The following is a 12,936-nucleotide window of genomic DNA, read 5'->3' on the forward strand; positions in this document are numbered from 1 at the left end:
ATTCAATTAAGCTGTCAGCTGAGGACATGTGAGGTGTCTATATCTCAAACTAGAGACTCTGTACTTATCCTCTTGTTTAGTTGTACATCTGATCTTCAACATCTCTTTCTGTCCTTGTTAGAGCCAGTTGTCCTTTGTCTTTGAAGACTGTAGTGTACACCTTTCTTTGAAATCTTCAGTTTCAATTTCAAGCATCGTATAGCCTTCAATTCTCAAAACAGTTATTGACTGACAAGTTTCTAGAGAAAGCCGTTTCTTTTTTGCCATTTTTGATCTAATATTGACTTTAAGTCATGCCAGTCTATTACATACTCTGGCAACTCAAAAACAAACACAAAAACAATGTTAAGCTTAATTTAACGAACCAGATAGCTTATAACTTAATAGTACAACAACTTAATTTTCACACACAACAGTCTCTAGAATTTACTCTGATGTAAAAACAAAATACATCCAGTGAGCGGCAGTTCTGCAGACCGAAACACCTTGTTGATGAGAGAGGTCAACGGAGAAGCTGACAGAAAGGCTATTGTAACTCAGATAACCACTCTGTAAAATTGTAGTAAGCAGTTTAGCATCTCAGATTGCACAACGTCAAACCTTAATGCAGACGGGCTACAACAGTAGAAGACCACATCAGGTTTCACTTCTGTAAGCCAAAAACAGAAAGCTGAGAATTGGGCACAGGCTCTCCAGAATTGGACTGTTAAAGACTGGAAAAACATAGCCTGGTCTGATGAATCTCAATTTCTGCTGAGGTACATGAATGGTAGGGCCACTGCAGCCTCAGCCTTCTTTTCTTGGCTGACAGACGTGGAACCTGATGTGGTCTTCTGCTGTTGTAGCCCTTCTGCCTTAAGGTTTGGCGTGTTGTGAATTCTGAGATGCTACACTGATGAGCCAAAAAATTATGACCACTCACAGGTGAAGCGAATAATGTTAATCATCTCCTAAAAAGGGCACATTTCAAGGTCTGGGTAGATTAGATGGTAAGTGACCAATCGTTTCTTGTAGTCAATGTGTTGAATGCAGGAGAAGGCAGGTGTAAAGACCTGATCGACATTGACAAGGCCCAGTTTGTTATGGCCAAGGCAAGGCAAGTTTATTTATATAGCACATTTCATACACAATGGTAATTCAAAGTGCTTTACATAGATGAGATTAAAATAAGAATAAAAAAATAAGAATAATTGAAACAGTTTAGAATATAAAATAAAATACAGTACAAACAATCGGACACACAGTGGCACAGTGCTCATTCAGTAAATGCACAGCTAAACAGATGTGTTTTGAGTCTGGATTTGAATGTGACTACTGTAGGAGCACATCTGATCTCTTCTGGAAGCTGGTTTCAGCTGCGGCTGGCATAATAGCTAAAAGCAGACTCTCCTTGCTTAGAGTGAACCCTTGGTATTTCTAGCTGATGTGATCCTAATGATCTGAGTGATCTGTTGGGTTTATATTCAGTGAGCATATCTGCAATATATTGAGGTCCTAGCCCATTGAGTGATTTATATACCAGTAATAATACTTTAAAATCAATCCTAAATGTAACTGGGAGCCAGTGTAAAGACCTGAGGACTGGTGTGATATGTTCATATTTTCTGGTTCTGCTCAGAATCCTGGCAGCAGCGTTCTGTATGAGCTGCAACTGTCTTATGGTCTTTTTGGGAAGGCCAGTGAGGAGTCCATTACAATAATCCACCCTCCTGGTGATGAAAGCATGCACAAGTTTCTCTAGGTCTTGACTGGAAACAAAGCATCTAATTCTTGCAATATTTTTCAGATGATAGTATGCTGATTTAGTTATTGCTTTGACATGACTACTGAAACTGAGGTCTGACTCTAGAGACACACCAAGATTCCTGACTTGATTTTTAGTTGTTTGACCCCTAGCGTCAAGGTATGCATTCACCTTGAGAACTTCATCTTTGTTTCCAAACACAATGACTTCAGTTTTGTCTTTGTTTAACTGAAGAAAGTTTTGGCACGTCCAACTGTTTAATTCATCAATGCATTGGCACAGGGAGTCAATGGGGCTGTAATCGTTAGGCGATAGGGCTAAGTAGATCTGTGTATCGTCTGCATAGCTGTGGTAAGCAATTTGGTTCTCTCTCATTATTTGGCTCATTGGGAGCATATACAGGTTGAACAGGAGTGGCGCAAGAATTGAGCCTTGAGGGACTCCGCATGTCATGGATGTCCACTCAGACTTATGGTCTCCTATACTCACATAATAACCTCTCCCTTCTAAGTATGACCTGAACCATTTTAGGACCATCCCAGAAAGCCCCACCCAGTTTTCCAGCCTGTCAAGAAGTATGTTGTGATCAACAGTGTCAAATGCAGCACTGAGGTCGAGTAGTACCAGTACTGATAATTTGCCTGTATCAGTATTTAAGCTAATATCGTTTATTGTCTTTATGAGCGCTGTCTCTGTGCTGTGATGCGATCGGAAACCAGATTGAAAATTGTCAAAGTATCCATTTGAGTTCAAGAATTTGTTCAGCTGATTGAAGACAACTTTTTCAATGATCTTGCCTATGAAAGGAAGATTTGAGATCGGTCTATAGTTGCTTAATATGGTCTTATCCAGATTGCTCTTTTTCAAGTGGGGCTTGACAACTGCAGTTTTCAGGGAGTTTGGAAAACTCCCAGAGAGAAGTGAAGAGTTTATCACTTCTAGGAGATCTGCTTCTAAACAGTTGAACACACTTTTGAAAAAAGATGTGGGAAGTGTATCAAGGGCGCAGGTTGATGTTTTTAGGTGCTGTACGGTTTCTTCCAAAATGTTGCCATCAGTTTCTTTGAAATCAGACATAGTAACTACTTTCTCAGGTTGTGGTTTGATTTGTCTGACCCCAGCACAACTCAAGGATGTGCTGATCACCTTTCTGATATTATAGATTTTTTCAGAGAAGAAAGAAGTAAACTCATTGCACTTGCTGTCTGAGAGTATTACACTGGGAATCTGGCTTGGGGGGTTTGTCAGTCTCTCTACAGTCGCAAAAAGAGTGCGTGTGTTGTTTAAGTTGCTGTTTATAATATTCGAGAAGAAAGTCTGTCTAGCTTTGCCTAGTTCCATATTAAAAGCATGGATGCTGTCTTTGTAGATGTTATAATGGACTACAAGTTTTGTCTTCCGCCACATGCGCTCTGCTTTTCTGCATTGTCTTTTCATATTTTGCACTGCTGTTGAGTTTCTCCAAGGTGCAACTGGGTCAGAGCATCTCTGAAATGGCAAGGCTTGTGGGATACTCCCGATCAGCAGTGGTGTGTACTTACTGACAGTGGTCTGAGGAGGGACAAACCGCAAGCCGATGAAAGGGTGTTGGGTGCTCAAGGCTCATTGATGTGCGAGGGCAACGAAGGCTATCCCAACTGATCCAAACTGACAGAAGGTCTACTAAGGCACAAGTCACAGAAAACTTTAATGATGGTTATGAGAGGAATGTGCCACAACACACAGTGCATCGCATCCTGCTGCGTATGGGGCTGCGTAGCCGCAAACCTGTGAGAGTCCCTGCCGAAAGTGTCTACAATGGGCACGCGAGCATCGGAACTGAACTTTGGAGCAGTGGAAGAAGTTTGTCTGGTCTGATGTGTCCAGTTTTCTTTTACATCACGTACTGTAGATGTATATGTGCGCTGTTTACCTGGGGAAGTGATGGCACCAGGATGCACTGTAGGATGACGACAAGCCGGTGGAGGGAGTGTGATGCTCTGGGCAATGTTCCGCTGGGAAACCCTTGGGGTGGCTATTCAAGTGGACGTCAATTTTACATATGCCAACAACCTTAACATCTTTGCAGATCAGGTACACCCCTTCATGGCAATGGTATACCCTGATGGCAGTGGCCTCTTTCTGCAGGATAATGTGCCCTGCCACACTACACACATTGTTCGGTAATGGTTTGAGGAACATTTTGAAGAGTTCAAGGTGTTGCTCTGGCCTCCAAATTCCCAAGATCTCAATCCGATTGAGCATCTGTGGGATGGGCTGGATGAAAACGTCAGATCATATAAGAATCCCTGCATATGATATGGCTCGCTGAACCTTCATGAGGGGACCCTTACATTTCATATAATAAGTACTGAATATTTATTTGACCATATCATATAGATTCTTGCTGCTTATTTCAGTTTATAGTACACATCCTGAAATAAAATTAGGCATATAGTTTTATCTCCTCTCCATGCCTAGAGGACAGTTTATGTAAAAACAAAAAACTATCACAAGGAAAAGTTGCACACATTCGTGCACGTAGTGAAATTTACAAATAAAAAAAGTTTAAAAACGTTTTTAAGGTATGTGTTGGAGGGTGGGGCCGGGTTGTGATCATACACACCCGGTCCCTTATCAGGCAAATTAAGCCTCTGAGAGGGATAAAGTCCGATGACAGACGGTGGTGCGATGAGAGAGATAGATGTGGACATGTCCGTCATGTGTGTTTGTGTCTTCTGTTTCAGTTTATTATTAAACTATTATTTATGTTGAAAAGCCGGTTCTCGCCTCCTCCTTTCCATTGACTTTACAGTATGTTTAAGAAATAATATTATTTAATCTCTTGCTCTTGTGTATCACGTGTGTTTCATTGCTTGTCATTTGATGGAGCTTTTGTTAGTTGAACTTAATATTTTTCTATAACATAAATATATTGTTCCTAGTGTCAAATTAATTCTACACAACCAAAAGTTTCACTGTGGGAACACCTAACTGAGTACCTGTAGGAAACAGGGCTGATAGATAGAATTAAGTTCCCCCCTCCCCTCTCTCTCTCGCTCTCTCTTTTCCTGCCAATCTACTGTTCCACACTTCAGTTCGATAGATGGCGGTAATGCACCTGCAAGCTGGTTTGCCAACCGCCAATCAAACCAAAAGAAGAAGTTTCACTGGGAAAGGTTTACAGGAAGCGGAAGTGTCACTCTCAGCGGAAGTAGTGCTGCAGAACAACCGAAGAGCGAGGCGGAAGACGGGGATCCAAATTCTGTCTTTTTAACGATCAAAACCAGTTTAAACGCCATACAAAACGTGAGTGTACGTCCGTTAAACGTTATATCACTTTTAACGCATAATCCTCGGCGGATTCAATCATTTAATTGTGTCTTGTGTTCCGCTCTCGCGAGCAGCAGAGGGATTTATCAGGCCTCATTGTTGAGCCAGACACAGTTAATCATTACAAGGAAATGTCCAACGCCCTGTTCGTCATTGTGTTTGATAATAGGATCAAGTTAGTAATATTGTCTAGAATGTAAATTATATTTACGTATAATCGGATAATTTTGTCCTTTTCAATGAAAGGATGTCCGGTTAGCTAACGTCATCGTGGTTTGACAGAGTTCAATTGAATCCAGTGGCTTAATGTCACTACCAAGAAAAAGGGCGAATTGTGTGATGAAAGGTGGCGTATTAATGATTAGGTAGTGTAAGAGTTTCTATTTGAGCCTGATTTTTGAAATCGGGTACAAATAAGACCATTTAAATGTGCACTCAATTTTTTCTTCATTTAATAGTTTAACTCTTAAAAGACATGAATTGTAATTTTGCAATATATGTAGGAAATCAAGAGCATTCACATTAAAATGAAGATTCCAGTCATATCATTAACGTGTTTTCATCTGCTAAAACTCAAATTATGATTTTTAGAAGAATATTTCAGCTCTGTTGGTCCATAAAATGCAAGTAAATGGCAGCCTGAACTCTTAAGGTCCAAATATCACAAATGCATCATAAAAGTTGGGATATTTGGGACATCATAAGGGTCCAGAGGTTTATTTAATGTATTTTGAAGCGATCTAATCTGTTTTGGGTGAGAACAAACCAGAATATAACTCCTTTTTCACTGAACATCGCTCCAGTCTCTAGGCACGATCATGATTTCAAACTCGATTAAACTTTCTAGTGCTTGACTGCAATATAGTATAATTTAGCTTGAAATCCTGATCGCCTAGGAGACGGCTGATGTCAAGATTTATAGTGAAAGGAGTTTGAGTTCTCACAAAAAATTTATTAGATCACTTCAGAAGACATTAAATAAACCTCTGGACTCTTATGGATTACTTTTATGATGCCTTTGTGTGTTATTTTGAGCTTGAAAATGTGGTCACCTTTCTCTAGCATTCTGAACAAACAGACAGTCTCCATTGAATATCTTTGTGTTATGCGAAAGAAAGAAACGTACAGCTTAAGGAGTAAATAATGAAAGAATATATTTTTTTTTGAGTGTACTATTCCTTTAAGTCTATAATTACAGAATACTTTCCACCAATCAGCCACAACATTAAAGCCACCTGCCTAATATTGTGTAGGTCCCCCTCGTGCCACCAAAACAGCGCAAACCGAATTAGCATTCTGAGATGATATTCTTCTCACCACAACTGTACAGAGCGGTTATCTGAGTTACCGTAGACTTTGTCAGTTCGAACCAATCTGATTCTCTGTTGACCTCTCTCATCAACAAGGCATTTCCATCCACAGAACTGCCACTCACTGGATGTTTTTTTTTTTTGGGCACAATTCAGAGTAAATTCTAGAGACTGTTGTGGGTGAAAATCCCAGGAGATCAGCAGTTACAGAAATACTCAAAACAGCCAGTCTGGCACCAACAATCATCCATTCGATTATCTAAGACAAATGTGTGGCTGCAGTGCATAAAATCATGAAGATACAGGTCAGGAGATTCAGTTAATGTTCACATCAACCATCAGAATGGGGAAACGATGTGATCTCAGTGATTTGGATGGTGGCATGATTGTTGGTGCCAGATGGACTGGTTTGAGTATTTCTGCCACTGCTGATCTCCTGGGATTTTCACCCACAACAGTCTCTAGAATTTACTCTGAATGGTTACAAAAACAAAAACATCCAGTGAGCGGCAGTTCTGTGGACTGAAATCCCTTGTGAATGAGAGAGGTTAACAGAGAATAGCCGACTGGTTTGAACTGACAAACTCTACAGTAACTCAGATAACCACTCTGTACAATTGTGGTGAGAAGAATATAATCTCTGAATACTATTCTGTGATGTGGGCTGGCACTGTTTTGGTGGCACGAGGGGACCTTCACAATATTAGGCAGGTGGTTTTAATGTTGTGGCTGATCGTTGTATATTGAGAGTGCCCTCAATTAGTAAGGCTGCTCTTCCCATCATGTGCTTCTCAATGAGTTCACAAACTGAAACTGAAATCCATGATTAATATAATTGACCTTTTACTGCTAAATTACATTTTATTAGAATTTAGCTCTCTTGTACTTTAAGTAGAATTAAATCTACAAAAAATATGCATAATCATAAAAATACAGTGATTAACTGTTAATTTCTTTATATTGAACCTAGGGTTGGGAACCGAGAACTGGTTCTTGTACAGTACCAGTTCCATTCTTTAAATAATACCGGAATTGTATGATCTTCGTGACTTTTGGTTCCGTTAACGGTTCTCTAGTGTGCAATTTTCCACTGATGTGGCTGGAACAACATCCTCAGATAGTGTTTCCTGCAGCATGGGCCATAAAATGAAACCTGACCTGTACTTGACAGAGTGGCCCTACCCGGCCCAAATGATACCATCACATTTTAAGTCCGAACCTGAAGTCGCTTACTATCTAATTTCTTCTCCTTGGAAGAACTGTTACAAGTGGCTATATTTTATGTAAGCATATAGGCAACATTCATAACAGTACTGAAACAGTTAATGTAAACCGTTTTAACGAGGCACGGCAGCCCCATAGTAGACTAGAGCAGAAGGGGAAAATAGCATTGCCATTTATTTGGTGAAACTTCACTTGGTACAGAACAATCTGGAATAATATGAAACACTGTAACAGTCCCGTTTTTGCAGCCTTAACTTGTTTAGAATTTTGAATCTTTGTTTGTAGCGCATTTGTCACTATGTAAACACAGCCCAAAGAATGAAACTGAGCGTAGGTGTCTCATCATGCTTCATTTATTTATTTATTTTAATCCCCATTTCTCCCAATTTGGAATGCCCAATTCCCACTACTTAGTAGGTCCTCGTGGTGGTGTGGTTACTCACCTCAATCCGGGTGGCAGAGGACAAGTCTCAGTTGCCTTCGCTGCTGAGACAGTAAATCCGCGCATTTCATCACGTGGCTCGTTGTGAATGACACCACGGAGACTCACAGCATGGGAGGCTCATGCTACTCTCCGTGATCCACGCAAAACTTACCACGTGCCCCACTGAGAGCGAGAACCCCTAATAGTGACCACGAGGAGGTTACCCCATGTGACTACCCTCCCTAGCAACCGGGCCAATTTGTATGCTTTGGAGACCTGGCTGGAGTCACTCAGCACACCCTGGTTTAGAATTCACGACTCCAGGGGTGGTAGTCAGTGTGAGTACTCGCTGAGCTACCCAGACACCTCAACATGCATTTTTTGACAATTTTAAGTTCTTTTTAACTTGACATGGTGTTTAAATACGCCAGTCCTGCTCGAGACGCTGAAGAAAAAGCGAGACGCAGTGTAAATGTCAAGACATTCGTCCAGCATGTGTTTCCATAGGAAAACAATGGGGATACAGAACAGACGGACGCACAAACGTTCGGTGCGCTCACATACAGCCCCTAATGGTGCACTCACATACCACGCGAAAATTGTTTTTGCCTCTCATTGCTTGCGCGAGTTTGACCGCTGGATTATAAATGTGTGTTTAAACTTGCGTTCGTGCGAGTAAAGCGAATCCGCGAGTATTCCCCCTTCTCTTCCGAAAAAGGATAGAAGGGCTTCTAAGACATGGTTCATAGTAAAGTACAACCAATAGCTGGAATCAAGTAGACACGTATATTTTCAGAACTTACCAGGTAGTCCAACTTCCTCGCTCACTTTCCTTAAAGCGTCTTTTTTCGTCTGGTCTCTGTACATGTATGACTTTGTGTCATACAATTCCGGGTGCCCACACACCGCTACAACAAAACATTTTTAAAATTTCAACTCGAGCGAATGAAGCTATTTCGCGTGTTCGAGTCATGTCATTTGCGCCACCCGGCATGAATTTGAATCTATTCAAAGCTTTGCATTGACTTTGTATGTAATTGCACCGCGCGAAATGCTCGCTTCGCGTTTTATGTGAACGCACCATAACTCATCCGTTTGTGCGTGTGTGAGAGCGCGTGCGCGAATAAGTTTGGTAAGCCTGTTTATTTTTTAAATCATACAAACCCGAACCCCTACTTGGAAAAACTGACCCAAACCCGACCCGAAACCCATCAGGTTCTCTGGTCCTGACGGGCATGGTTCGGGTTGCAGACCTCTAATCTCTGCAGCAGCACTGCCCTCTATTAACTCTAGGGCTGCCCCCTGATAGTCGACTAACCATTAGTCGATGAGAAGAGTCTTGGTCGACCAAGTTTTGATTGGTCAGGAAAAAAAAAAAAACTCTGCAGGTAAATGAACGCTGGTATTAGTGCTGGTTGGACACTTGGTGGTACTATGGGATAATTTTCATTAAGCAGGGTTAGGATTAAGCCTAAACAATAAAGCATGACACCTTGATATCAAACTTTGAACTTTATTTTTAACTAAAAGTTCAAATGAAACTGGAAAAAAAAGTGCATTTAAAATGTGTTGTTCAACTTTTTGAAAGATGGTTTTACATCCAGATGTTTTCAACATCTCTCTGGCAAAGAAGCTTCATCCGTGCATCCTCTACCCGTATCGTGTGTGAATAAATTAATTTGTTCCCTCCTTCACGAGATATATATATATATAAAATCCAATTACATCAGAAACCTCGGGCTGAGGGATCAGTGAATATTCTTGCTTTAGTGATTTAAAATGAAATAATTTATAAACAAAATGAAAAACTTAAATCAAACACATTTCTAAATTCAAATTGCACTCCAAACAAAATTTAAAATTTAATCGAATTAATTACATGGTGTCCCGATTAATTAATCGCATATACAAATATTTGCTGAGAAAGCCCCTCATATAACAATAATTCAATATATAATGATTATACATATTTAATCTGAATCGATCTCATTATTTGGTAACAGACAGCAGAGGGTAGTAAATGTAATAAGAATTGCATTTCTAAATAATAATTAAAAAAAAAAGTACTTAAAGAATTACTGGAACCGGAATTGTAAAATTCCTTGTGATTCCCAACCCTAATTGAACCTTATCTCTCACTTTGTCTTTTTGCAGTCTGAAAATGGACAATACTGACCTGGTACAGAAAGCCAAGCTCGCTGAGCAGGCAGAGCGCTATGATGACATGGCAGCAGCTATGAAGGCCGTTACTGAGGGAGGAGTGGAGCTTTCCAATGAAGAACGCAATCTGCTATCTGTGGCATACAAGAACGTGGTGGGTGCCAGGCGCTCCTCTTGGCGTGTCATATCCAGCATCGAGCAGAAAACCGAGGGGAACGAGAAGAAACAGCAGATGGCACGCGAGTACCGTGAAAAGATTGAGACTGAACTGCAGGACATCTGCAATGATGTGCTGGTATCTTCACTCTGTTCTCTCCATCTCCTGAAGCTTTTCATCCTGATAACATCAATTACTTCTGAAGAAACTTAACAAATAAACTACTGCTAACAAAATATTTAAGATTTTATTGCAATATTGATGTATTAAAACTGTATTAAATGTCCAGGTTTTTCAAATGTCACTGATCAGTTTAAACTTTCTTCTGAAAGAATTGGCTTTGTTTGCCTGTCCACAAATCTGAGTCAATCCTGACTTGTCCCAACCTTTCCTCACAGGGTCTTCTGGAGAAGTATCTCATTGCCAATGCTTCTCAGGCAGAGAGCAAGGTGTTTTACCTGAAAATGAAAGGCGATTATTATAGATACTTATCTGAGGTTGCATCTGGAGAAAGCAAGACCAGTAAGTGGATTAATTTCATTAGTGATTTGATAACGTGCCAAATGTGAATCACTCAAGTGTCAGCTTTGCACAGAGTTGTTAGTTGTACAGTAGTCATACTTTTCAATATATTAGAGACATGAAGACCAACACATAATATTAAAGGGATAGTTCACCCATAAATTAAAATGCTCTAATCATTTACTCACCCTCATGCCATCCAATATGAGTATGACTTTCTTCTGCAGAAAACAAGCAAATATTTTTGAATATCTCAGCTCTGTTGGAATGGTGACAAAAATTTTGAAGTTCCAAATCCACATCAGGTCATCATAAAAGTAATCCATTCAACTCCAGTGGTTTAATCTATATCTTCTGAAGTGATAACATGGTGTGGGTGAGAAACATATGGATTTTTTTAATCTCCACTTCCACTTTAACATTCTTCATTTGTTTTTGTTGATTCACATTCTTTTTGCTTAAAGCCACCTATAGGACATTGAGATAACTTTATAGAGAAAAAGGATTGAAATATTGATCCATTTCTCACCTACACCTATAATATCACTTTTGAAGATTTGGATTAAAACACTGAATCTTATGGATTACTTTTATGCTGCCTTTATGCTTTTTGGAACTTAAAAGTTTTTGCACCCTTCACTTGCATTGTGAGGACCAACTGAGCTGAAATATACCTCTGAAGAATTTTAATTTTGTTGAAGGGCTGAACTGTCCCTTTAAGTGCCAATTGTGGCTAATAATAATGACCTACATTTTTAGCAATGCTATTCAATAAAACTATTGGTGAGGGGTGTAGAAAAAAAATTATTCACTGGCCCCTTTTACACCTGATAATAAGACTTTTTTGTGATCCATTTGAAATGGGAGGACAGGTGTTAACAGGGTCCAAAACTTGTAAAGATTTGCCCTATTCATCCACATGCGAAGGTGGTGAAAAACGCACGTGATTCTATTAGGGTTGTTGAAAACGCAAATCTGTTAAAATGAGTTCGAACAAAGCACTGCCTTCTCATCTGTCAGTCAACCACTGCCAAGACAAAAGTTTTAAACGGTGATGTGCAGTTTTGAAAGGAAATAACTGCGTGTATAAATGGGGGGAAAAAGCACATGCATAAGAATTTAACTAAACTTAGTCAGAATGTATATCAACATGCAGAGACACAAATGTGAGTCACACACAGCCAACTGTTATTAAAGGTACTCCACTAAAATAAATAAGAATTGTGCTCAATGTCAATTTTGTGCTTTGATTAAATGCAAGTTTAATTGGGAGAAATAGAGCATCTATTTTTTGTGCTTAATCATCATGTAGTAATATACTGATGTAAAGATTGATTCATAACATAATGAAATCAGACACCCTCTACTCGAAGTCCAAACACAAGTAGAAAAAAGAGAAGTGCATTACAACCAGGTGTAAAAGGTGAGGTTTTAGTTGATAGACCAAATAGCCCAAACGCATCAGGAATTGGGAAATCTGTATCAAATCCACCCCCAGTAAATAGGGTCACTGATCTATTGTGTTCCTCATTTCATTTGGCTTTGCAAATGAGATTGTCACAAGTCAAGTTTACTGGTAGCTTATTGTTCTTTTTTTTTTAGCCACGGTTGAGAACTCTCAGAAAGCTTACCAGGAGGCTTTTGAAATAAGCAAGAAGGACATGCAGCCCACGCACCCCATACGGTTGGGTCTTGCCCTTAACTTCTCGGTGTTCTACTATGAGATTCTCAACTCTCCTGATAAGGCCTGCCAACTGGCCAAGACGGTTGGTTTATTTCTATAATCACTAGCAGTGTTATACCTGATTAAAAATCTGAATCAGCTTTATTGCCAGGTATGTGTGTACACATACGAGGAATTTAACTCAGGATTGTACATTGCTCACGATGTGCTTACTCGTACAAAAATACAATAACACAATAAAATAATTTAAATAAATAAAAATGCAGCACTTAGAAGTTTGTCAGAAACATATAATCATACAAGTTGTGAGTGCATGTACTTGCATGGTTTGAACCACATCCAGTAGACACCTTGGAAACACCAGTAAAGTTCTTATTCAAATAAGAAAAACACTAAGAA

The 12,936-nt window shown here is 39.7% G+C and overlaps 1 protein-coding gene across 2 annotated transcripts in view; it reads left to right on the top strand.

Annotated features, from left to right (window-relative positions):
- Window positions 1–4,902: 4,902 nt before the first annotated feature.
- The window catches only part of ywhabb (tyrosine 3-monooxygenase/tryptophan 5-monooxygenase activation protein, beta polypeptide b), an 8,877-nt gene continuing 843 nt past the window's right edge, over window positions 4,903–12,936 (top strand). Inside the window, exons 1-4 of one of the 2 annotated variants that reach the window (XM_052108652.1) lie at window positions 4,903–5,032; window positions 10,169–10,469; window positions 10,730–10,853; window positions 12,456–12,619. In XM_052108652.1, the coding sequence (XP_051964612.1) occupies window positions 10,176–10,469; window positions 10,730–10,853; window positions 12,456–12,619 (582 nt within the window). In that variant the 5' untranslated portion in view covers window positions 4,903–5,032; window positions 10,169–10,175. Of the gene's footprint in view, window positions 5,039–10,168; window positions 10,470–10,729; window positions 10,854–12,455; window positions 12,620–12,936 lie in introns of both variants that reach the window. The other variant, XM_052108651.1, reaches the window with a different exon arrangement.

This window comes from Xyrauchen texanus, chromosome 37, assembly GCF_025860055.1.
Source record: "Xyrauchen texanus isolate HMW12.3.18 chromosome 37, RBS_HiC_50CHRs, whole genome shotgun sequence".
Lineage (NCBI taxonomy): Eukaryota > Metazoa > Chordata > Actinopteri > Cypriniformes > Catostomidae > Xyrauchen > Xyrauchen texanus.